This window comes from Chiloscyllium plagiosum, unplaced genomic scaffold (genome assembly GCF_037043375.1).
Source record: "Chiloscyllium plagiosum isolate Xiang-an unplaced genomic scaffold, Cpla_swu_hap1 HiC_scaffold_9, whole genome shotgun sequence".
Taxonomy (NCBI): domain Eukaryota; kingdom Metazoa; phylum Chordata; class Chondrichthyes; order Orectolobiformes; family Hemiscylliidae; genus Chiloscyllium; species Chiloscyllium plagiosum.
The window spans coordinates 1,127,080-1,149,626 of record NW_028270147.1 but is presented as its reverse complement, the minus strand read 5'-3'; the positions used below and the strand labels follow the sequence as shown (position 1 = coordinate 1,149,626).

Genomic DNA, 22,547 nt, shown 5'->3' with positions numbered 1-22,547 from the left:
CTGAGGTGTCAGTGCGGGAAGCACTCTGGGGCCAGTGACCATTATTAGTTTTAAAATAATGATGGAAAAGGATAGACCAGATCTAAATTGGAGGAAGGCCAATTTTGACAATATTAGGCAAGAACTTTCAAAAGCTGATTGGGAGCAGATGTTCGCAGGCAAAGAAATGGCTGGAAAATGGGTAGCCTTTAGAAATGAGATAACGAGAATCCAGAGAAAGTATATTCCGGTCAGAGTGAAAGAAAAGGCTGGTAGGGAATACTGGATGACTAAAGAAATTGAGGGTTTGGTTAAGAAAAAGACAAGATAGATCGAGTGAATCCTCAGAAGAGTGTAAAGGCAGTAGAAGTATACTTAAGAGAGAAATCAGGAGGGCAAAAAGGGAACTATAGACCGGTGAGCCTGATGTTGGTGGTGGGCAAGTTGTTGGAGGGAATCCTGAGGGACAGGATGTACATGTATTTGGAAAGGCAAGGACTGATTAGGGATAGTCAACAAAGCTTTGTGCGTGGGAAATCATGTCTCAAAAACTTGATTGAGTTTTTTGAGGAAGTAACAAAGAGGATTGATGAGAGCAGAGCTATAGATGTGGTCTATATGGACTTCAGTAAGGTGTTCGACAAGGTTTCCTATGGGAGACTGATTAGCAAGGTTAGATCTCACCGAATACAGGGAGAACTAGCCGTTTGGATACAGAACTGGCTCAAAGGTAGAAGACAGGGTGGTGTTGGAGGGTTGTTTTCAGACTGGAGGCCTGTGATCAGTGGAGTGCCACAAGGATCGGTGCTGGGTCCTCTACTTTTTGTCATTTACATAAATGATTTAGATGTGAGCATAAGATGTACAGTTAGTAAGTTTGCAGTTGACACTAAAATTGGAGGTGTAGTGGACATGGAAGAGGGTTACCTCAGATTACAACAGGATCTTGACCAGATGGGCCAATGGGCTGAGAAGTGGCAGATGGAGTTTAATTCAGATAAATGCGAGGTGCTGCATTTTGGGAAAGCAAATCTTAGCAGGACTTATACACGTAATGGTAAGGTCCTAGGGACTGTTGCTGAACAGAGAGACCTTGGAGTGCAGGTTCATAGCTCCTTGAAAGTGGAGTCGCAGGTAGATAGGCTAGTGAAGGCAGCGTTTGGTATGATTTTCTTTATTGATCAGAGTATTGAATACAGGAGTTGGGAGGTCATGTTGTGGCTGTACAGGACATTGTTTAGGCCACTGTTGGAATATTGCATGCAATTCTGGTCTCCTTCCTATCGGAAAGATGTTGTGAAACTTGAAAGTGTTCCGAAAAGATTTACAAGGATGTTGCCAGGGTTGGAGGATTTGAGCTATAGGGAGAGGCTGAACAGGCTGGGGCTGTTTTCCCTGGTGCCTCGGAGGCTGAGGGGTGACCTTATAGAGGTTTACAAAATTATGAGGGGCAAGGATAGGGTAAATCGGCAAAGTCTTTTCCCTGGGGTTGGGGAGTCCAGAACTAGAGGGCGTAAGTGAGAGAGGAAATATATAAAAGAGACCTATGGGGCAACTTTTTCACACAGAGGATGGTACATGTATGGAATGAGCTGTCAGAGGAAGTGGTACAATTGCAACATTTAAAAGGCATTTGGATGGGTATATGAATAGGAAGGTTTTGGAGGGATATGGGCCGGGTGCTGGCAGTTGGGACTGGATTGGGTTGGGATATCTAGTTGGCATGGACGAGTTGGACCAAAGGGTCTGTTTCCATGCTGTACATTTCTATGACTCTATGACTCTACTACCATCTTTGTAATCTAGATTAGAGTGGTGCTAGAAAAGCACAACAGGTCAGGCAGCATCCGAGGAGGAGGAACAGCCCTTCATCAGGATTCCTGATGAAGCACTTTTTGCTTAAAACATCAATTTTCCTGCTCCTCAGATGCTGCCTGACCTGTAGTGCATTTCTCGCACCACTCTACTCTAGACTCTGGTCTCCTGCATCTGCAGTCTTCAATTTTGCCATGTTTGCAATCTGCCTACCAGTCTCCCTGTCTTGTCTCAGAGTAGCCTCGGGCACCATGACACTGGTTTTCCTCAAGTCATCCACCCTCAGTTTAGTTGATTTGCTCACTAAATAGGCATCTGAAATTTCACACCTGTTCAATACCTTTGAGATGTCCGGGTTTCCTGTCAGCAAATGATCTCCTAACACTACTCAGCGACACTGACAACACTCCTACCACTCTACTACAACACTGAAAATGTACTCTCATATTCCAACACTTCAACATTCACTTTCCATTACAGGGCAGCACAGTGGTTCAGTGGTTAGCACTGCTGCCTCACAGCATCAAGGACTTGCATTCGATTCCACCTTCGAGTGATTGTCTGTTTGGAGTTTGCACATTCTCCCCCTGTCTGTGTGGGTTTCCTCCAGGTGCTCTGGTTTCCACCCACAGTTAAGAACAAAGAACAAAGAAAATCACAGTGCAGGAACGGGCCCTTTTACCCTCCAAGCCTGCACTGATCCAGATCCTCTATCTATTTTCTAAGGGTTTGTATCCCCTTGTTTTTTGCCCATTTATGTATCTGTCTAGATACATCTTAAATGACGCTATTGTGTCCACCTCTACCACTTTTGCTGGCAATGTGTTCTGGGCACCACCACCCTCTGCGTAAAGAACTTCCCACGCATATCTCCCCTAAACTTTTCCCCTCTCATTTTGAACATCATGACCCCTAGTAATTGAGTCCCCCACTCTGGGAAAAAAACTTTTTGCTATTCACCCAGTCTATACCTCTCATGGTTTTACAGACCTCGATCAGGTCCTCCCTCAACCTCCATCTTTCTAATGAAAATAATCCTAATCTATTCAACCTCTCTTCATAAATACCACCCTCCATACCAGGCAGCATACTGGTGAACCTGCTCTGCACCCTCCATACCAGGCATCCACATCCTTTTGGTAGCATGGCAACCAGAACTGTATGCAGTATTCCAAATGTGACCAAACCAAAGTCTTATGTATCTGTAACATGACCTGCTGTAAATACACCTATAGTGCAGTTGGGGAGGGAGTTCTAGGATTTTGACTCGTTCAAAATGCTGAAGGAACAGTGATATATTTCCAATTCAGAATGTGGAGTGGCTTCGAGAGGAACTTGTAGGTGGCATGTAACTGCTGCTCATAGTAGTGCTGATGGGTTTGGAAGGTGCTGTCAAAAGGTTTGATTGTGTTACTGCAGTGCATCTTTTATGGTAATACGAACTGCTGGCACTGAGTGCCGATGGTGGAGGGAGTGAACATATGTGAATGTGGTACCTATCAAAATAGGCTGCTTTTTCCTGCATGGTGTCAAGCTTCTAGAGTGTTGTTGAAGCTACATTCACCGAGGCAAGTGGTGAGTATTCAATCACACCCCTGACTTTGGAGTCTTGTAGATGGTTGATAAGTTTTGGAGAATCTGGATGTCAGTTACTTACAATGATGCCCATCCTCTGATAGATTCCTTTTGCTGTGAAAAATTGTGAGGTGAATCACTTTGGAAGGAGTAACAGGAATGCAGAGTACTGGGCTAATGATAAGATTCTTGATAGTGTAGATGAGCAGAGAGATCTTGGTGTCCAGGTGCATAGATCCTTGAAAGTTGCCACCCAGGTTGTTAGCTGAAAATGTGTTGCTGGAAAAGCGCAGCAGGTCAGGCAGCATCCAAGGAACAGGAGAATCGACGTTTTGGGCATAAGCCCTTCTTCAAGAATGAGGAAAGTGTGCCCAGCAGGCTAAGATAAAAGGTAGGGAGGAGGGACTTGGGGGAGGGGCGTTGGAAATGCAATAGGTGGAAGGAGGTCAAGGTGAGGGTGATAGGCCGGAGTGGGGTGGGGGCGGAGAGGTCAGGAAGAAGATTGTAGGTTAGAAAGACGGTGCTGAGTTCGGGGGATTTGACTGAGACAAGGCGGGGGGAGGGGAAATGAGGAAACTAGAGAAATCTGAGTTCATCCCTTGTGGATTGAGGGTTCCTAGGCGGAAAATGAGGCGCTCTTCCTCCAACCGTCGTGTTGCTATGGTCTGGCGATGGAGGAGTCCAAGGACTGCATGTACTTGGTGGAGTGGGAGGGGGAGTTGAAGTGTTGAGCCACAGGGTGGTTGAGTTGGTTGGTCCGGGTGTCCCAGAGGTATTCTCTGAAATGTTCCGCAAGTAACCAGCCTGTCTCCCCAATATAGAGGAGGCCACATTGGGTGCAGCGGATGCAATAGATGATGTGTGTGGAGGTGCAGGTGAATTTGTGGCGGATATGGAAGTATCCCATTGGGGCCTTGGAGGGAAGTAAGGGGGGAGGTGTGGGCGCAAGTTTTGCATTTCTTGCGGTTGCAGGTGAAGGTGCCGGGAGTGGAGGTTGGGTTGGTGTGGGGTGTGGACCTGACGAGGGAGGCACGGAGGGAGTGGTCTTTTTGGAACGCTGATAGGGGAGGGGAGGGAAATATATCCCTGGTGGTGGGGTCCGTTTGGAGGTGGCGGAAATGATGGCGGATGATGCGCTGTACATGGAGATTGGTGGGGTGGTAGGTGAGGACCAGTGGGGTTCTGACCTGGTGGTGGTTGGAGGGGCGGGGCTCAAGTGCGGAGGAGCGGGAAGTGGAAGAGATGCGGTGGAGGGCATCGTCGACCACGTCTGGGGGGAAATTGCAGTCCTTGAAGAAGGAGGCCATCTGGGTTGTACGGATTTGGAACTGGTCCTCCTGGGAGCAGATGCGGCGGAGACTAAGGAATTGGGAATATGGGATGGCGTTTTTACAGGGGGCAGGGTGGGAGGAGGTGTAGTCTAGACTCAGTGTTCTCCCGTTTCCTCATTTCCCCTCCCCCCACCTTTTAGATTACTTACAGTGTGGAAACAGGCCCTTCGGCCCAATATGTTCACACCGACCCGCCGAAGCGCAACCCACCCATACCCCTACATTTACCCCCTCTTACCTAACACTACAGGCAATTTAGCATGGCCAATTCACCTGACCTACACATCTTTTGGACTGTGGGAGGAAACCGGAGCACCCGGAGGAAACCCACACAGACACGGGGAGAATGTGCAAACTCCACACAGTCCGTCGCCTGAGTCGGGAATTGAACCCGGGTCTCTGGCGCTGTGAGGCAGCAGTGCTAACCACTGTGCCACCGTGCCGCCCGTGTGTGTTTGTCTCAGTCAAATCCCCCGAACTCAGCACCGCCTTCCTAACCTACAATCTTCTTCCTGACCTCTCCGCCCCCACCCCACTCTGGCCTATCACCCTCACCTTGACCTCCTTCCACCTATTGCATTTCCAACACCCCTCCCCCAAGTCCCTCCTCCCTACCTTTTATCTTAGCCTGCTGGGCACACTTTCCTCATTTCTGAAGAAGGGCTTATGCCCGAAACGTCGATTCTCCTGTTCCTTGGATGCTGCCTGACCTGCTGTGCTTTTCCAGCAACACATTTTCAGCTCTGATCTCCAGCATCTGCGGTCCTCACTTTTTCCACCCAGGTTGTTAGGGTTGTTAAGAAGGCATACGGTTGTGTTAGCTTTTATTGGTAGATGGATTGAGTATTGGAACCATGAGATCATGCAGCTGTACAAAACTCAGGTGTGGCCACATTTGGAGTATTGCGTACAGTTTTGGCCACCACATTATAGGAAGGATGTGGAAGCTTTGGCAAGGGTTCAGAGGAGATTTATTAGGATGTTGCCTGGTATGGAGTGAAGGCCTTATGAGGAAAGGCTGTGAGGGACTTGAGGCTGTTTACGTTAGAGAGAGAAAGGTTGAGACATGACTTAATTCGGACATATGAAATAAGAGGGTTAGATAGGTTGGACAGTGAGAGCCTTTTTCTTCAGATGGTGATGGCTAGCATGAGGGAACATAGCTTTAAATTGAGGGATGCTAGATATAAAACAGATGTCAGAGATAGTTTCTTTACTCAGAGAGTAGTTGGAGCATGGAATGCCCTGCCTGCAACTGTAGTAGACTTGCCAACTTTAAGGGTATTTAAATGGTCATTGGATAGGCATGTGGACCCGAATGGAATAGTATGGGTTAGATGGGCTGCAGATTGGTTTCACAGGTTGGTGCAACATTGAGGGCTGAATGGCCTATACTGTGCTGTAATGTTCTATGTTCTTTGTTCTTTGATCTATATATGCAATTTATATGCAGTGCACTTTTTGATCAATCGTGATGCCAAAATATTAATGGTCGAGATTGCAATGTTATTATTGTCATTGATTTCAAGGAGAGATGGCTGAACTGTCCTGTTTGAGATGGTTATTGCCTGATACCAGTGTGGCGCAAGTATCAATTGACACTTATCAGCCCAAACCTGATCTTGCTGTATGTGAGTATGGACCAATTCAGTATCTAAGGAGTTGCAAGCAATGCTGAACAAAAGTATTGTTCAATCAAGTCAATAAAAAGATGAGTTGGTCAGGTATTTTACACCAGTCTTCATAATAGAAGATACAAATAACATCCAAGAACACACATTGGTGTGTTGGATTTAATTTTTCAAAATGCTTTAAATTCCAGGGGAGGTTCTTTTACATTGGAAAGTAACAAATGTAACTCCTTTATTCAAAATCACAGGCCAGATGACTTAACATCTGTCAAAGAAAAAATATTAAAAGCTATTATTAAAGATGGTCTAACAGGTCAGTTGGGTAAGTTCAGGGTTATCAGGTAGAGCCAACATGGTTTTGTAAATGGAAGTCATGTTTAACTATCTTATTGGAATTCTTTGAAGAAGTAGTTTGTGCTGTGGATGAAGGGGAAGCAGTGGATGTACTGTATTTAGATATCCAGAGGCACTGGATAAGGAGCCACATTAAAGTAATTGTGGGAAATAAACGCTCATAATGGGATGGGTAACATATTGGCAAGGATAATAGATTGGCTGGCTAAACAAACAGAGTAGAAATAAATGAATCTTTTTCAAGCTGGCAGAATGATATGAGTGGTCATAAGGGTATGCTGTAGGGATTAGTGTTGGGGCCTCAATCCTTTACAATTTAAATAAATGATCTAGATGAAGGAACTGAAGCTGGTAGCTAAATTTACTGAAGACACAACAATAAGGCATAAGGAGCTTACAAAGGGATATGGATAAGTTAAGTGAGTGTGCAAAGATCTGGCAAATGGACTATAATGTTGGAAAGTGTAAAATTGTCTATTTTGGCAGAAAGATTAAAAAAAGTTAATTATCTAGATGTTGAGAGGTTATAGAGCTCCGAGATGTGGCGAGATCTACATGTCCTAGTGCATGAATTACAGAAAGCACAGTGAGTAATAAGTAAAACTGATGGAATGTTATGTTTTCGTGCAAGAAGAATGAAGTGCTTCAGTTATAAACAGCATTGGTGAGACCACATTTATTTATTTATTGAGGAGAAAGTGAGGTCTGCAGATGCTGGAGATCAGAGCTGAAAATGTGTTGCTGGAAAAGGCAGCATCCAGGGAACAGTGTCCTCACACACTTTCCTCATTCCTGAAGAAGGGCTTATGCCCGAAACGTCGATTCTCCTGTTCCCTGGATGCTGCCTGACCTGCTGCGCTTTTCCAGCAACACATTTTCAGCTCTTTATTTATTTATTGCCATGTGTACTCTGTTACAAAAAGAGGAGGTTGGACAAGCGAGGACTTTTTTCTTTAGAGTGTAGGAGATGAAGAGGGTGTCTTATAGAAGTGTATAAGATTATGAGAGGCATGGATCGTGTGAATGCACTCAGTCTTTTTCTCTAACCCTGGGAATCGAAGATAAGACGGCATTAGTTTAAAGTTAGAGAGGAAAGAATTAATGGGAACTTGAGGGGCTACATTGTTACAGAGAGGATGGTACCCGTATGGAATGAGCTGTCAACAGAAGTGGTTGGGGTGTGTCAATAGACAACATTTAAAAGGCATTTGGACAGATACATAGATAGGAAAGGTTTAGAAGGATATGGGCCAAGTGCAGGAAAATGAGGTTAGTGTAGATGGACATTTTGATCAGCATGGACCAGTTTGGGCCAAAAAGCTTGTCTCTATGCTGTAGGACTCGAGAACTCTGTGGGAAGCTAGAGAAGTGATTGCTGGGCCTCTTGCTGAGATATTTGTATCATCGATAGTCACAGGTGAAGTGCCGGAAGACTGGAGGTTGGCAAACGCAGTGCCACTGTTTAAGAAGGGTGGTAAGGACAAGCCAGGGAACTATAGACCAGTGAGCCTGACCTCAGTGGTGGGCAAGTGGTTGGAGGGAATCCTGAGGGACAGGATGTACGTGTATTTGGAAAGGCAAGGACTAATTCGGGATAGTCAACATGGCTTTGTGCATGGGAAATCATGTCTCACAAACTTGATTGAGTTTTTTGATGAAGTAACAAAGAAGATTGATGAGGGCAGAGCAGTAGATGTGATCTATGTGGACTTCAGTAAGGCGTTTGACAAGGTTCCCCATGGGAGACTGATTAGCAAGGTTAGATCTCATGGAATACAGGGAGAACTAGCCATTTGGATACAGAACTGGCTCAAAGGTAGAAGACAGAGGGTGGTGGTGGAGGGTTGTTTTTCAGACTAGAGGCCTGTGACCAGTGGAGTGCCACAAGGATCAGTGCTGGGCCCTCTACTTTTTGTCATTTACATAAATGATTTGGATGCGAGTATAAGAGGTACAGTTAGTAAGTTTGCAGATGATACCAAAATTGGAGGTGTAGTGGACATGGAAGAGGGTTACCTCAGATTACAACAGGATCTGAACCAGGTGGGCCAATGGCTGAGAAGTGGCAAATGGAGTTTAACTCAGATAAATGCGAGGTGCTGCATTTTGGGAAAGCAAATCTTAGCATGACTTATACACTTAATGGTAAGGTCCTAGGGAGTGTTGCTGAACAAAGGGACCTTGGAGTGCAGGTTCATAGCTCCTTGAAAGTGGAGTCGCAGGTAGATAGGATAGTGAAGAAGGCGTTTGGTATGCTTTCCTTTATTGGTCAGAGTATTGAGTACAGGAGTTGGGAGGTCTTGTTGTGGCTGTACAGGACATTGGTCAGGCCACTGTTGGAATGTTGTGTGCAATTCTGGTCTCCTTCCTATCGGAAAGATGTTGTGAAACCTGAAAGGGTTCAGAAAAGATTTATAAGGATGTTGCCAGGGTTGGAGGATTTGAGCTATAGGGAGAGGCTGAACAGGCTGGGGCTGTTTTCCCTGGAGCGTCGGTGGCTGAGGGGTGACCTTTATAGAGGTTTACAAAATTATGAGGGGCATGGATAGGATAAATAGGCAAAGTCTTTTCCCTCGGGACGGGGAGTCCAGAACTAGAGGGCATAGGTTTAGGGTGAGAGAGGAAAGATATAAAAGAGACCTAAGGGGCAACTTTTTCATGCAGAGGGTGGTACGTGTATGGAATGAGCTGCCAGAGGATGTGGTGGAGGCTGGTACAATTGCAACATTTAAGAGGCATTTGGATGGGTATATGAATAGGAAAGGTTTGGAGGGATATGGGCCGGGTGCTGGCAGGTGGGACTAGATTGGGTTGGGATATCTGATCGGCATGGACGGGTTGGACCGAAGGGTCTGTTTCCATGCTGTACATCTCTATGACTCTATGACATTATGACTATGACTCTAAAAGTAAACAGAGTGAATGAGCCCCATGTTCAGGAGCCCTGCTCCGCTGTCATCTTACCTGAAAATCCCACCATTTTACCAGAAGATCTGGAGTACTGTGTATGGTACTGGTCATCATATTTACAGAAGGATGTTATTACATCGGGAGTAGATCAGAGGAGGTTTACAAGACTAATATCTGGAATGAGTGGATTGCCTTCTGAGGATACGTTAGACAGGTTGGGCCTGTATTCTCTGGAGTTTAGAAGAGTCAGAGGTGACCTAATTGAAATGTATAAGATCCCGACGGGACTTCACCAGGTAGGTGCAGAAAGGATGTTTCTTCTTGTGGAAGAGTCTAGAATTCAGGGTGGTAGTTTAAAATTAAGAAGATGCTCATTTAAGACCGATGATACGAAACTAGGGAATGGAGAATCATAAGGAAGACACTGAGTGACTTCAGAGGGACATTAACAAGTTGGTTAAATGGGCAAACACCTTGTAGATAAATTTCAGTGCAGAGAATTGTAAGGTAAAGCATATTGGTGAAAAAAAAAGGGAGAGAATCAATACAGGCTCAATGCCACAAATTTGAGGAGAGTACAGAAGCAGAGGGACTTAGGCATAGTTCTCTGAAGGTAGCCAGGCATGTTGAAACAGTTGTTAAGAAGGCTAATAGGATCCTTGGGTTTATAAATTAGGGCATAAAAGCAAGGAAGTGATGCTACACCTCTACAAATCATTGGCCAGATCACATTAAAGTGTTCAGTTCTGGGCACCTTATTTAAGGAAGGATGTTAAAGTCCTGAAGAGAGTTCAGAGGAGATTTACTAGAATGACACCAGGAATGAGAGATTTTGTTACAAAATTAGAGAGATTAGGCTTAATCTCCTTGGAGCAGAGAAGATTAAGAGGTAACCTGATTGAGATGTTACAAATTATGAAAATTTTTGACAGGGTAAAGAAGAATATTCTGTTTCCCCCAGTTGATATGTCAATAACTAGAGGTCATAATTTCAAGATTGTCAGCAGGAGAGCTAGGATTGAGATGAGGAGAAATGTCAGAGAGTTGTTAGGATTTGGAATGCGCTACCTGGGAGCATGGTGGAGGTGGATTCCATAGGAGGTTTCAAAAGAGAGCTGGTTATATATTTGAAAGTGATGAATTTAATGGGCTGTGTAGATCAGGTTGGAGAGTGGAATTAGCTGGGTAGGTAATTTGGGAGCCGGTAAAGACAGAGTGGGTCAAATGGCCTCATTGTGTGCCATATAATTCCATGATTTTTCTCTTGCAGAGGGTTGTGAGTCTGAAATTCCCATTTATGCAGAATCTTTAAATATTTTTAAGGCAGAGGTAGATTGATTACCAAAGGGATGAAAGTTAATTGGGAATATGCAGGAATGTACAATTATGGTTAAAATCAGATTAGATTTTTTTTTGATTCTCTACAGTGTGGAAACAGGCCCTTCGGCCCAACAAGTCCATACCGACCCTTGGAAGAGTAACCCACCCAGACCCATTTCCCTCTGACTAATGCACCCAACACAATGGGCAATTTAGCATAGCCAATTCACCTGACCTGCACATTCTTTGGACTGTGGGAGGAAACTGGAGCACCCGGAGGAAACCCACGCATGCACGGGGAGAATGTGCAAACTCCACACAGACAGTCACCCGAGGCTGGAATCAAACCTGTGACCCTGGTGCTGTGAGGCAGCAGTGCTAACCACTGAGCCACTATGATCTAATTGAATGGTGGACCAGGCTCACAAAGGGCTGAGAGGCCTATGCTTGATTCTTATTTGTGTGTTCATAGAACATAGAAATGTACAGCACAGAACAGGCTCTTTGGCCCATGATGTTGTGCCGAGATTTAATTCTAATGTAAAATATAGTAACAACCTACGCACCCCTCAACTCACTGCTATCCATATGCATGTCCAGCAGTCGCTTAAATGTCCCCAATGACTCTGCTTCCACCACCACCGCTGGCAACGCATTCCATGCATTCACAACTCTCTGCGTAAAAAAACTATCTCTGGAGTCTCCTCTGTACCTTCCTCCTAATATCTTCAAACTATGACTCCTCGTACCAGTCAATCCTGCCCTGGGGAAAAGTCTCTGGCTATTGATTCTATCTATTCCTCTCATTATCTTGTACACCTCTATTAGGTCTCCTTCTGTCCAGAGAGAAGAGACCGAGCCTAATCAACCTTTCTTCATAAGGCAAGCCCTCCAGTCCAGGCGGCATCCTGGTAAATCTTCTTTGCACCCTCTCCAAAGCCTCTGTACCTTTCCTATAGTAGGGCGACCAAAACTGGAACAATATTCCAAGTGTGGCCTCGCCAGGGACTTGTAGAGCTGCAGCAAAACCTCACGGCTCTTAAACTCTATCCCCCTGTTGATGAAAGCCAAGACACCATATGCTTTCTTAACAACCCTATACACTTGGGTGGCAACTTTGCGGGATTTATGTACTTGTACACCCAGATCCCTCTGTTCCTTCACACTGCTAAGAATCCTGTCTTTAATCCTATATTCAGCATTCGAGTTCGACCTTCCAAAATGCATCATTTCGCACTTATCCAGGTTGAACTCCATCTGCCATTTCTCAGCCCAGCTCTGCATCGTGTCTATGTCACGCTGTAGCCTGCAGTAGCCCTCTATACAATCGACGACACCTCCAACCTTTGTGTCATCTGCGAATTTACTCACCCGCCCCTCAACCTCCTCATCCAAGTCATTTATAAAAACTACAAAGAGCAGAGGCCCAAGTACAGAGCCCTGCGGGACCCCACTCAACACTGTATAACCGGCAGAATACTTTCCATCTGCAACCACTCTCTGACTTCTGTCAGCCAGCCAATTTTGAATCCAGATAGCCAAATCTCCCTGTATCCCATACTTCCTGACTTTATGAATGAGCCTACCATGGGGAACCCTATCAAATGCCTTGCTGAAATCCATATACACCACATCCACTGCTCGACCATCATCGACCTGTCTTGACACCTCCTCAAAGAACTCAATAAGATTTGTGGGGCATGTCCTGCCCCTCACAAAGCCATGCTGACTGCCTTTAATCACACTTTGCTTTGCCAAATAGTCATAAATCCTATCCTTCAGAATTCTTTCCAAAATTTTGCTGACCACAGACTGACTGGTCTGTAATTGCCAGGGATTTCCCTATTATCATTCTTGAAAAGAGGAACAACATTTGCCTCCTTCCAGTCCTCCAGTACGACTCCCGTGGAGAGTGAGGAGTCAAATATCCTCGCCAGCGGCTTAGCAACCTCCTTTCTCGCTTCCTGGAGCAGCCTAGGATAAATCTGGTCTGGCCCTGGGGACTTATCAATCTTAATGTTTTCCAAACTTTCTAGCAAATCAACTTCATTCAATCTTGATCTGGTCAAGACTGTATCCCAGCTCCTCTAAGTTTTCATTTATAACAAGTTCCCTTTCCTTTGTTGAAACCGAAGCAAAAAACTCATTTGGGGCTTCCCCTATCTGCTCAGACTCCACGCACAAGTTCCCTCCGCTATCCCTGATCGCCCCTACCTTCTCCCTGATCATTCTCTTATTCCTCACGTATGAGTAAAACGCCTTTGGGTTCTCCCTAATCCGTCTTGCCAAGCCTTTTTTGTGCCCCCTCCTGGCTCTCCTCAGTCCATTTCTGAGCTCCTTTCTAGCTAGCCTGTAATCCTCTAAAGCTGTGCAAGGCCCTTGCTACCTCCACCTTACATAAGCTGCCTTTTTCCTTTTGACGAGAAGTTCCTCTGTTCTCGTCATCCAAGGTTCCTTAATCTTACCTCTTCTTACCTGCCTCAGAGGAACGAATTTGTGCATCACTCGGAACAATTTCTCCTTAAATAGTCTCCACATGTCTGCTGTGCCTTTTCTGTGGAACAATTGCTCCCAGTCTATACTTCCCAACTCCTGTCTGATAGTATCATAATTTCCTTTTCCCCAATTGAATATCTTCCCTTGGTAACTGTGCCTTTCCCTCTCCAAGGCTATGCTAAATGTGAGGTAGTTGTGATGACTGTCACCAAAGTGCTCTCCCACCGCGAGATCTGACATCTGTCCTGGCTCGTTGCCGAGCACCAAATCCAAAATGGCCTCTCCCCTCGTCGGTCTGTCTACATACTGAGTAAGGAAACCCTCCTGAACACATCTGACAAAATTGGCTCCATCCAAACCATCTACACTTAGGAGGTTCCAGTTAATATTGGGAAAGTTGAAATCACCCATAACAACAACCTGCTACTTTTGCATTTTTCCAAAATCTGCCCTCCTATGAGATCTTCAATCTCTCTACTGCTATTAGGTGGTCTGTAGAAAACACCCAATGCGATGGCTGTTCCCTTGCTGTTCCTAATTTCCACCCATACTGACTCAGTAGGCAAACCTTCCTCAACAAACTTCATTTCTGTAGCTGTGATGCACTCTCTGGTTAACAATGCTACACAACCTCCTCTTTTTCCACCCTCTCTGTTCTTTTTAAACGTTCTAAACCCTGGAACATCAAGCAACCATCCCTGCCCCAGTGAAACATATGTCTTCGTTATGGCCACAACATCATAGCCCCAAGTACTGATCCATATTTTAAGTTCGTCACTTTTATTTTGGACACTCCTTGCATTAAAGCACACACACTTTAACTTATTCCTTTGTTTCATAGTGTGAGAAACCTTCCTTTTAGATTCAATATATCCTAAAACTGTCACGTCTGCAACTGACCCCCTCTCAGACATGTGGCTCTGATTCCCACCCCCCTGCCAAATTAGTGTAAACCCTCCCGAATCACACAAACAAATCTCCCACCCAGGACATTTGTACCCCTCCAGTTCACGTGCAACCCCTCCTTCATGTACAGGTCCCACCTTCGCCAGAAGGTATCCCAATGATCTATCCCCACTTCTGACTTTATAATAGTGGGAAGGTCAGTGATGAAGCAGCTGAAGATGGTTGGGCCTAGGACATTACCTTGAGGAACTCCTGCAAAGGTGTCCTGGAACTGTGATGACTGACTTCAACAACCACAACCATTTACTTGAAATCTGTATATTGAACAGAGTCACGTCTTACCTTCTCCAGTAGCTGGCGGAGTTGCCTGCTTCGAGCATCCCTTGAGCACAGATTCTGCCCTGGAGCCACAACTGTACAAATGCACCGGCCGTCAGGATCTTGCGCGGAGCTGTATACTTGCCAACCATCCTTAGGGCCAATGGCCTGGGTAAACAACAAGTAAAGGATGGAGGTTCTGTGCCAAAATCTAGCAATCTGGTTTTGCAATGCCTAACGTGCTGCTGTTAATGTTTCATTGCAATAATTCAACACACTCTCTCAAACTTGATTTGCTATTCTTTGAGATCATCGTTAATCTACATGGTTGGCCCCTTTTGCCCCATACCAGAGAAATCTTTTGGGAGCTTTTGATGGTTTGAAGATGTTGTAAAATATTAGACAACATTTCCTCTTCACTGATCAGTGAGGCAGAATTGCCAACATGAATGTAGAAATATTTACTTCCACATTACTTGATGACATCTGGTTTAATAAGTTCAGATGTTCAGACATTGTCCTCTTAAATATCCAGACGATAAATGCTTAAAAGGCAAAAGTAGAAATTGGGCTGCTCCAAATTGATGCAGGAAGGCTAGTGCTGGGAGATAAGGAAATAGCTCAAGAACTTAATAAATACTTTGTCTCAGTCTTCACAGTGGAAGACATGAGTAATATCCCAACAATTAAGGAGAGTCAGGGGGCAGAGTTAAGTATGGTAGCCATTACAAAAGAGAAAGTGCTAGAAAAGCTAAAAGGTCTAAAAATTGATCAATCTCCTGGCCCCGATGGGCTACATCCTCGAGTTCTGAGGGAGGTGGCTGAAGAAATAGTGGAGGCTCTGTCTGTGATCTTTCAAAACTCATTGGAGTCAGGGAAATTCCAGATGACTGGAAAATCACTGTTATAACCCCCTTGTTCAAGAAAGGATCAAGACTAAAGATGGAAAATTATAGGCCAATTAGCCTAACCTCGGTTGTAGGTAAAATTCTAGAATCCATCATTAGGGATGAGATTTCTAAATTCTTGGAAGTACAGAGCCAGATTAGTACAAGTCAACATGGATTGAGTAAGGGGAGGTCATGCCTGACAGACCTGTTAGAATTCTTTGAAGAGGTAACAAGTAGGTTGGACCAGGGAAACCCAGTGGATGTGGTCTACCTAGACTTTCAAAAGGCCTTTGATAAAATGCCTCATGGGAGGCTGCTGAGTAAGATGAGGGCCCATGGTGTTCGAGGTGAGCTACTGGCATGGATTGGGGATTGGCTGTCTGACAGAAGGCAGAGAGTTGGGATAAAAGGTTCCTTTTTGGAATGGCAGCTGGTGACAAATGGTGTCCCGCAGGGTTCAGTGTTGGGGCTGCAGCTGTTCACTTTATATATTAATGATGTGGCTGAAGAGATTGGGTGCATTCTGGCGAAGTTTGCCAACGATATGAAGTTAGGTGGACAGGCGAGTAGTACTGAGAAGGTGGGAAGGCTGCAGAAAGATTTAGACAATTTTGGAGAGTGGTCCAGGAAATGGCTGATGAAATTCAATGTGAGCAAATGCAAGATCTTGCACTTTGGAAAAAAGAATACAGGTGTGCACTATTTTTTAAACAGTGAGAAAATTCATAAAGCCAAAGTACACCGGGATCTGAGAGTGCTAGTCCAGGATTTTCTAAAGGGTGACTTGCAGGTTGAGTGCGTGATTAAGAAAGCAAATGTAATGTTGTCATTTATCGCAAGAGGGTTGAAATATAAAAACAGCATTAAGGATGAGGTTTCTAAATTCTTGGAAGAGCAGGGTCGGATTAGAACAAGTCAACATGGATTTAGTAAGGGGAGGTCGTGCCTGACAAACCTGTTGGAGTTCTTTGAAGAGGTGACAAGTAGGTTAGACCAGGGAAACCCAGTGGATGTTATCTACCTAGACTTCCAAAAGGCCTTTGATAAGGTGCCACACAGGAGGCTGCTGAGCAAGGTGAGGGCCCATGGTGATCGAGGTGAGCTACTGGTATGGATTGAAGATTGGCTGTCTGACAGAAAGCAGAGAGTTGGGATAAAAGGTTCTTTTTCGGAATGGCAGCCGGTGACAAGCGGTGTCCCGCAGGGTTCAGTGTTGGGGCCGCTGCTGTTCTCATTATATATTAATGATCTGGATGAAGGGACTGGGGGCATTCTAGCGAAGTTTGCCGATGATACAAAGTTAGGTGGACAGGCAGGTAGTACTGAGGAAGTGGGGAGGCTGCAGAAGGATCTAAACAGTTTGAAAGAGTGGTCCAGGAAATGGCTGATGGAATTCAATGTGAGCAAATGCGAGGTCTTGCACTTTGGAAAAAAGAATACAAGCATGGACTTCTTTCTAAACGGTGAGAAAATTCGTAAAGCCAAAGTACAGAGGGATCTGGGAGTGCTAGGTGAGGATTCTCTAAAGGTAAACATGCAGGTTGAGTCCGTGATTAAGAAAGTGAATGCAATGTTGTCAATTATCTCAAGAGGGTTGGAATATAAAAGCACTGTTGTGCTACTGAGACTTCATAAAGCCCTGGTTAGGCCCCATTTGGAGTACTGTGTCTAGTTTTGGTCCCCACACCTCAGGAAGGACATACTGGCACTGGAGCGTGTCCAGCGGAGATTCACACGGATGATCCCTGGAATGGTAGGTCTAACATATGAGGAACGGCTGAGGATCCTGGGATTGTATTCATTGGAGTTTAGAAGATTAAGGGGAGATCTAATAGATAATACATGGCTTGGAGAGGGTGGACGCTAGGAAATTGTTTCCGTTAGGCGAGGAGACTAGGACCCGTGGACACAGCCTTAGAATTAGAGGGGGTAAATTCAGAACAGAAGTGCGGAGACATTTCTTCAGCCAGAGAGTGGTGGGCCTGTAGAATTCATTGCCACAGAGCGCAGTGGAGGCTGGGACGCTAAATGTCTTCAAGGCAGAGATTGATAAATTCTTGATGTCACAAGGAATTAAGGGCTACGGGGAGAATGTGGGTAAGTGGTGTTGAAATGCCCATCAGCCATGATTGAATGGTGGAGTGGACTCGATGGGCCAAATGGCCTTATATCCGCTCTTATGTCTTATGGTCTTATGGTCTTATGTGCTTATGAAACTTTATAAAGCTCTGGTTAGGTCCCATTTAGAATACTGTGTCCAATTTTGGGCCCCATGCCTCAGGAAGGACATGCTGGCACTGGAGCGTGTCCAGCGGAGATTCACACTGATGATCCCTGGAATGGTAGGCCTAACATACGATGAACAGCTGAGGATCCTGGGATTGTATTCATTAGAGTTTAGAAGGTTAAGGGAAGATCTAATAGAAATGTACAAGATAATGCATGGCTTAGAAAGAGTGGATGCTGGGAATTTGTTTCCATCAGTTGGACAGACTAGGACCCATGGGCACAGCCTTAGAATTAGAGGAGGTCAATTTAAAAGGGAAATGCGGAGACATTTCTTCAGCCAGAGAGTGGTGGGTCTGTGGAATTCACTGCCACAGAGCACAGTGGACGCTGGGACGTTAAATGTCTTCAAGGCAGAGATTGATAAATTCTTAATCTCGCAAGGAATTAAAGGATATGCGGAGAGTGCGGGTAAGTGGCGTTGAAATGCCCATCAGCCATAATTGAATGGCAGAGTGGACTCGATGGGCCAACTGGCCTTACTTCCGCTCCTGTGTCTTATGGGCTTATGTCTTAAAAACCCAAAAAGAATGAGGTATTTCTTGCATAATTAATATGAGGATTTTTAATCCTTCTCTAAATCAAATGAGAATCTTCCTCCAGTTGTTTCTTTAACCCATTCAAACCAATTCTTCCCCATGCTAGAGATTCAATTCAAACACAAAATAGAAGACATAACAGGTTAGAATCCACATCTTTCACAGCTGAAAGCATTTAGATTTTAAATGATCATAAAATGGTTAGTACACTGCAGCAACCTCAGGTCGAAACAAGTCATGCCAGTGAATGTTCTTTACATTTGTGGCCTTCTTGTGATGCTTTGGTCGTGGCCCTACCTCTGGATCAGAAAGCCTGGTTTCAAGTCCCATCTGCTCAAGTCGTGTGTAATCACATTTCTGAAGAGGCTGATTAGAAAAAAAAGGTCAAGCAAAAAAAATACAAGATGACCATTGGAAACTCTCAATACCTTTAGAGAAGGGTGGGCCGTGCAAGGAGTAGAATAGTTTCTAATTACTTCAAACTCTCCTTCACCTTTGGTGTTATTGCATTGCCTGAATGGGCTCTGCACATGAATTGAACATTTAGAAACATGGAGATTTACTGGTGGTTAAAGCACAGGTGATTTGTTGGTGGGAAAAGCCATTTAGTTGTGTGTGATAGCACTTCTGGATATTAACAGAAAAAAAATTATAAGATGTCCATTCTTGTGGTCCAGTGGTCATGTCCCTGCTCCAGTAATATGTCTGAACAATATTTGTTTAAAATATCTACTTTACCCTTGTGGGATATAGGTAAAACAGTGTTACTTCTGCAACCATAATTGCTTATTAACATCAGTATATAATTGTTTCAGCAAATAACTTCTGCAACCATAATTACTTATTAGCATCAGTATATAATTGTTTCAGCAAAGAGCTGAGTTGCTAAAATGTGCATACAAGAATGAAACATGCCTGCAAACTATGGAAGATGTTACAGACAAATAGATAAGGTGAAAAAGAACATCAACATATGCCAAGCTCAGCAAATTTCCCTCATGTCAGCACTGAAGCAAGCCAAGTCACTTATAGAGGGGAGGGTCTGTATAGGAATAGGGGGAGAAGTAAACAAGGGCGGAGTGCAGCTGGGCAGGGGCAGAACACAATAAGGAATATTGATAGGTTTGAAGACCAATGAGGTAAATGGGGAAGTACCAAGAATTAAACTGTATAAATTGTGGAGTAATTTCTGGATCGGGGTGCCTACTTGCTAGACACCCTTGTAAGAATGTTTCAATAAAATTCGCTGCTTCAGAATTTGACTTGGATTGAAATTTATTATATTGTGAGCTTTGTTTCTCACAAAATATATCCATGTGTCAGACACTGAGACTGTGCCCTACATCCACGTACAAGGGTGCAGCATTACCACAAGACCAACTTCAGCCTTAGATTCCACTGCCAGATACAAGCATCAAATCATCAAGGAAGTCATTCTGTGTGCCAGCTCGAGCCTTTCTTAAACCAAGTGGATAGAAGGACAAATGATGAAATAACCTTTAAGCATATTTGCTCTTTCATTTTAAAATAAAACAGTTTGATCTGATGTCTCATAAGATTGTAATTGCCTAAGTAAGCAACAACATATCTCAGAAACAGTGAATGATTTCTGAATAATAACTGCACTTGGTTCATTACTTCAATCCTCTTCAGACATGACTTTAACCCTTGGAGACAAGAGACAGGAATAAGGTCTGTTTCTTGTTAAACATCTGCCCGAGGGGGAAACGAACTGAATTCCAATGTTTCCCAAGAGTGAGCTCTCGATTGGTACGGAGAAGAGTATCCTGTCCAATGACAGTTCCTTGGGCCAGGAATTGAGGTAAGTTTGAGACACAGGAGGTAGCCATTCCAAAATACAGCCAAGAAATAGCAATAGGTCATTCAGTCCCTTGAGCTTGGACTGTCATTCATCAAAATTATAGCTAATCTGGTGAATTCAACTGTACATTCCTGCTGACCCCTTGGTAAACCTCAACTGCCTTGTTAATCAAGAACCAATCTACCTCAACCTTAAAAATATTTAATGACTCCACCACTCTCTGGAGTAAAGATTTCCAGAAAATGATGACTCTGAGAGACAAAGATCAACTCCATACTAAATGGGGGATGTTATGGAAAATATGGCAGGCAGATGACCACGACCCTTGTAGGAGGCCATTCCAGGTCAATGAATCCAATGCTTTCTGTGCCTGTGATGCCAAGCAGACAAAACACGTCCAGAAACCCTAGACACTCTCCCCTACATCAAAGACATCTCGGAAATAACTGCCAGACTACTTAGACCCCTTGGCATCATGGTAGCCCACCAACACACTAAAACAGCAACGAATGAACTATACAGACAATGAGCAAAACTAGCGTCATTTACAAAATACCGTGCAAGGACTGTAACAAACAATACATTGGACAAACAGGCAGAAAACTAGCCACCAAGATACATGAACACCAACTAGCCACAAAAAGACATGATCCTCTCTCACTAGTATCCTCACATACAGATGAGGAAGGACACCACTTCAACTGAAACAACACATCCATCCTAGGACAAGCTAAACAAAGACACGCATGAGAATTCCTAGAAGCATGGCATTCCAACCAGAATTCTATCAACAAACACATCAAGTTAGACCCCATCTACCACCCCCTGAGAAAAGGAACAGGAAGTAACTTCACCATAGGAAATGGCATCACCAACCCAAACATATAAATAGAAAACAGGAATTTTCAGCATTGCTTCGCATGAGATACACTGAAGATGTTACCTAGTAAGGTAACAAAATGTCTGGAAATGAACCTTTCAGCTCAGCAAGCAAACCTACATCCAAAACCTCAACCTGAGCTACAAATCTTCTCAAAGCTCGCTAGTCCCAGTCTATATTTGGAAAGTTAAAATCCACTACCATAACCAACCTATTATTCTTACAGATAACTGAGATCGCCTTACAAATTTGTTTCTCAATTTCTTACTGACTATTGGGGGGTCTACAACCCAATCCAAATTAAATGATCATCCCTTTTTTATTTCTCAGTTCCACCAAATAACTTCCCTTGATGTATTCCCAGGAATATCCTCCCTCAATACAGCCGCAATGTTATCTCTTGTCAAAAATGCCACTCCCGTCTTCTCTTGCACTCCCTTTCTATCTCTGTAATTGCTATGATATCCCAGTCCCATGTTCCTAACCATGCCCTGAGTTCATCTGCCTTACCTGTTATGCCTCTTGCATCGAAGTAAATGCAGTTTAATTTATCATTCCTAGCTCATTCTGTTTTGTTCCTGCCTGTCCTGACTGTTTTCCTGACTGTCCCAGTCTCTGACTGATCTCTTTCCTCACTATTTCCCTGGATCCCACATCCCCACCTTACTAGTTTAATCCTCCCAAGCAGCTCTAGCAAATCTCCCTGCCAGTATATTAATCCCCTTCTAATTCAGGTGCAATCTATCCTTCTTGTACAGGTCACTTCTACCCCAGAAGAGAATCCAATGAACCAAAAATGTGAACCATTCTCCCCTGCACCAGCTCCTCAGCCAGGCATTCATCTGCTCTAATCTCCAATTCCTCCCCTCAGTAGCTCGTAGCACCAGGAGTTATCCAGACATTAATACCCTCGAGGATCTCCTTTTTAAATTCTTGCCAAACTTCCTATATTCTCCCTTCAGAATCTCATCCTTTTTCCTTCTAATGTCATCAATTCCAATGTGTACAATGACCTTCTGCTGGTCTCACTCCCATTTGAGAAATTTCTGCACTCTCTTTGAGATGTTCTTGATCCTAGCACCAGGGAGGCAACACACTGTTCTGATTTCTCGTTTTCAGCTGCAGAAATGTGTCTGTGCCTGTGACCAGACAGTCTCCTATCACAATCGATCACTTGGAATATGGTGTACCCCTCATTACATTAGAGACAGTCTCAGTACCAGAAACTTGGCTGTTTGTACTACATTCCCCTGAGAGTCCATCACCCTCTACATTTTCTAAAACAGCATATTTGTTTGAGATGAGGATAGCCACAGGAGACTTCTGCACTACCTGCCTGCCTTTCCTACCTCTTCTGGAGGTAACCTATCTGTATCTGTGGTTTTTCTCTCTTCCTATAACTGCCACCCATTACAACCCCTAGCTCCTGTAACTTCCTCATTGCTTATAACAGCCACTCCAACTGATCCATGCGATCTGACAGGATTCACAACCA

At 44.3% G+C, this 22,547-nt stretch overlaps 1 protein-coding gene across 1 annotated transcript in view; it reads right to left on the bottom strand.

Annotated features, from left to right (window-relative positions):
- olfm3a (olfactomedin 3a) overlaps positions 1-22,547 on the bottom strand; it is a 66,308-nt gene that overhangs the window by 30,818 nt on the left and 12,943 nt on the right. Inside the window, exon 2 of the mRNA XM_043702885.2 lies at positions 14,660-14,803. Within this exon, the coding sequence (XP_043558820.1) occupies positions 14,660-14,803 (144 nt within the window). The remainder of the gene's footprint in view (positions 1-14,659; positions 14,804-22,547) is intronic.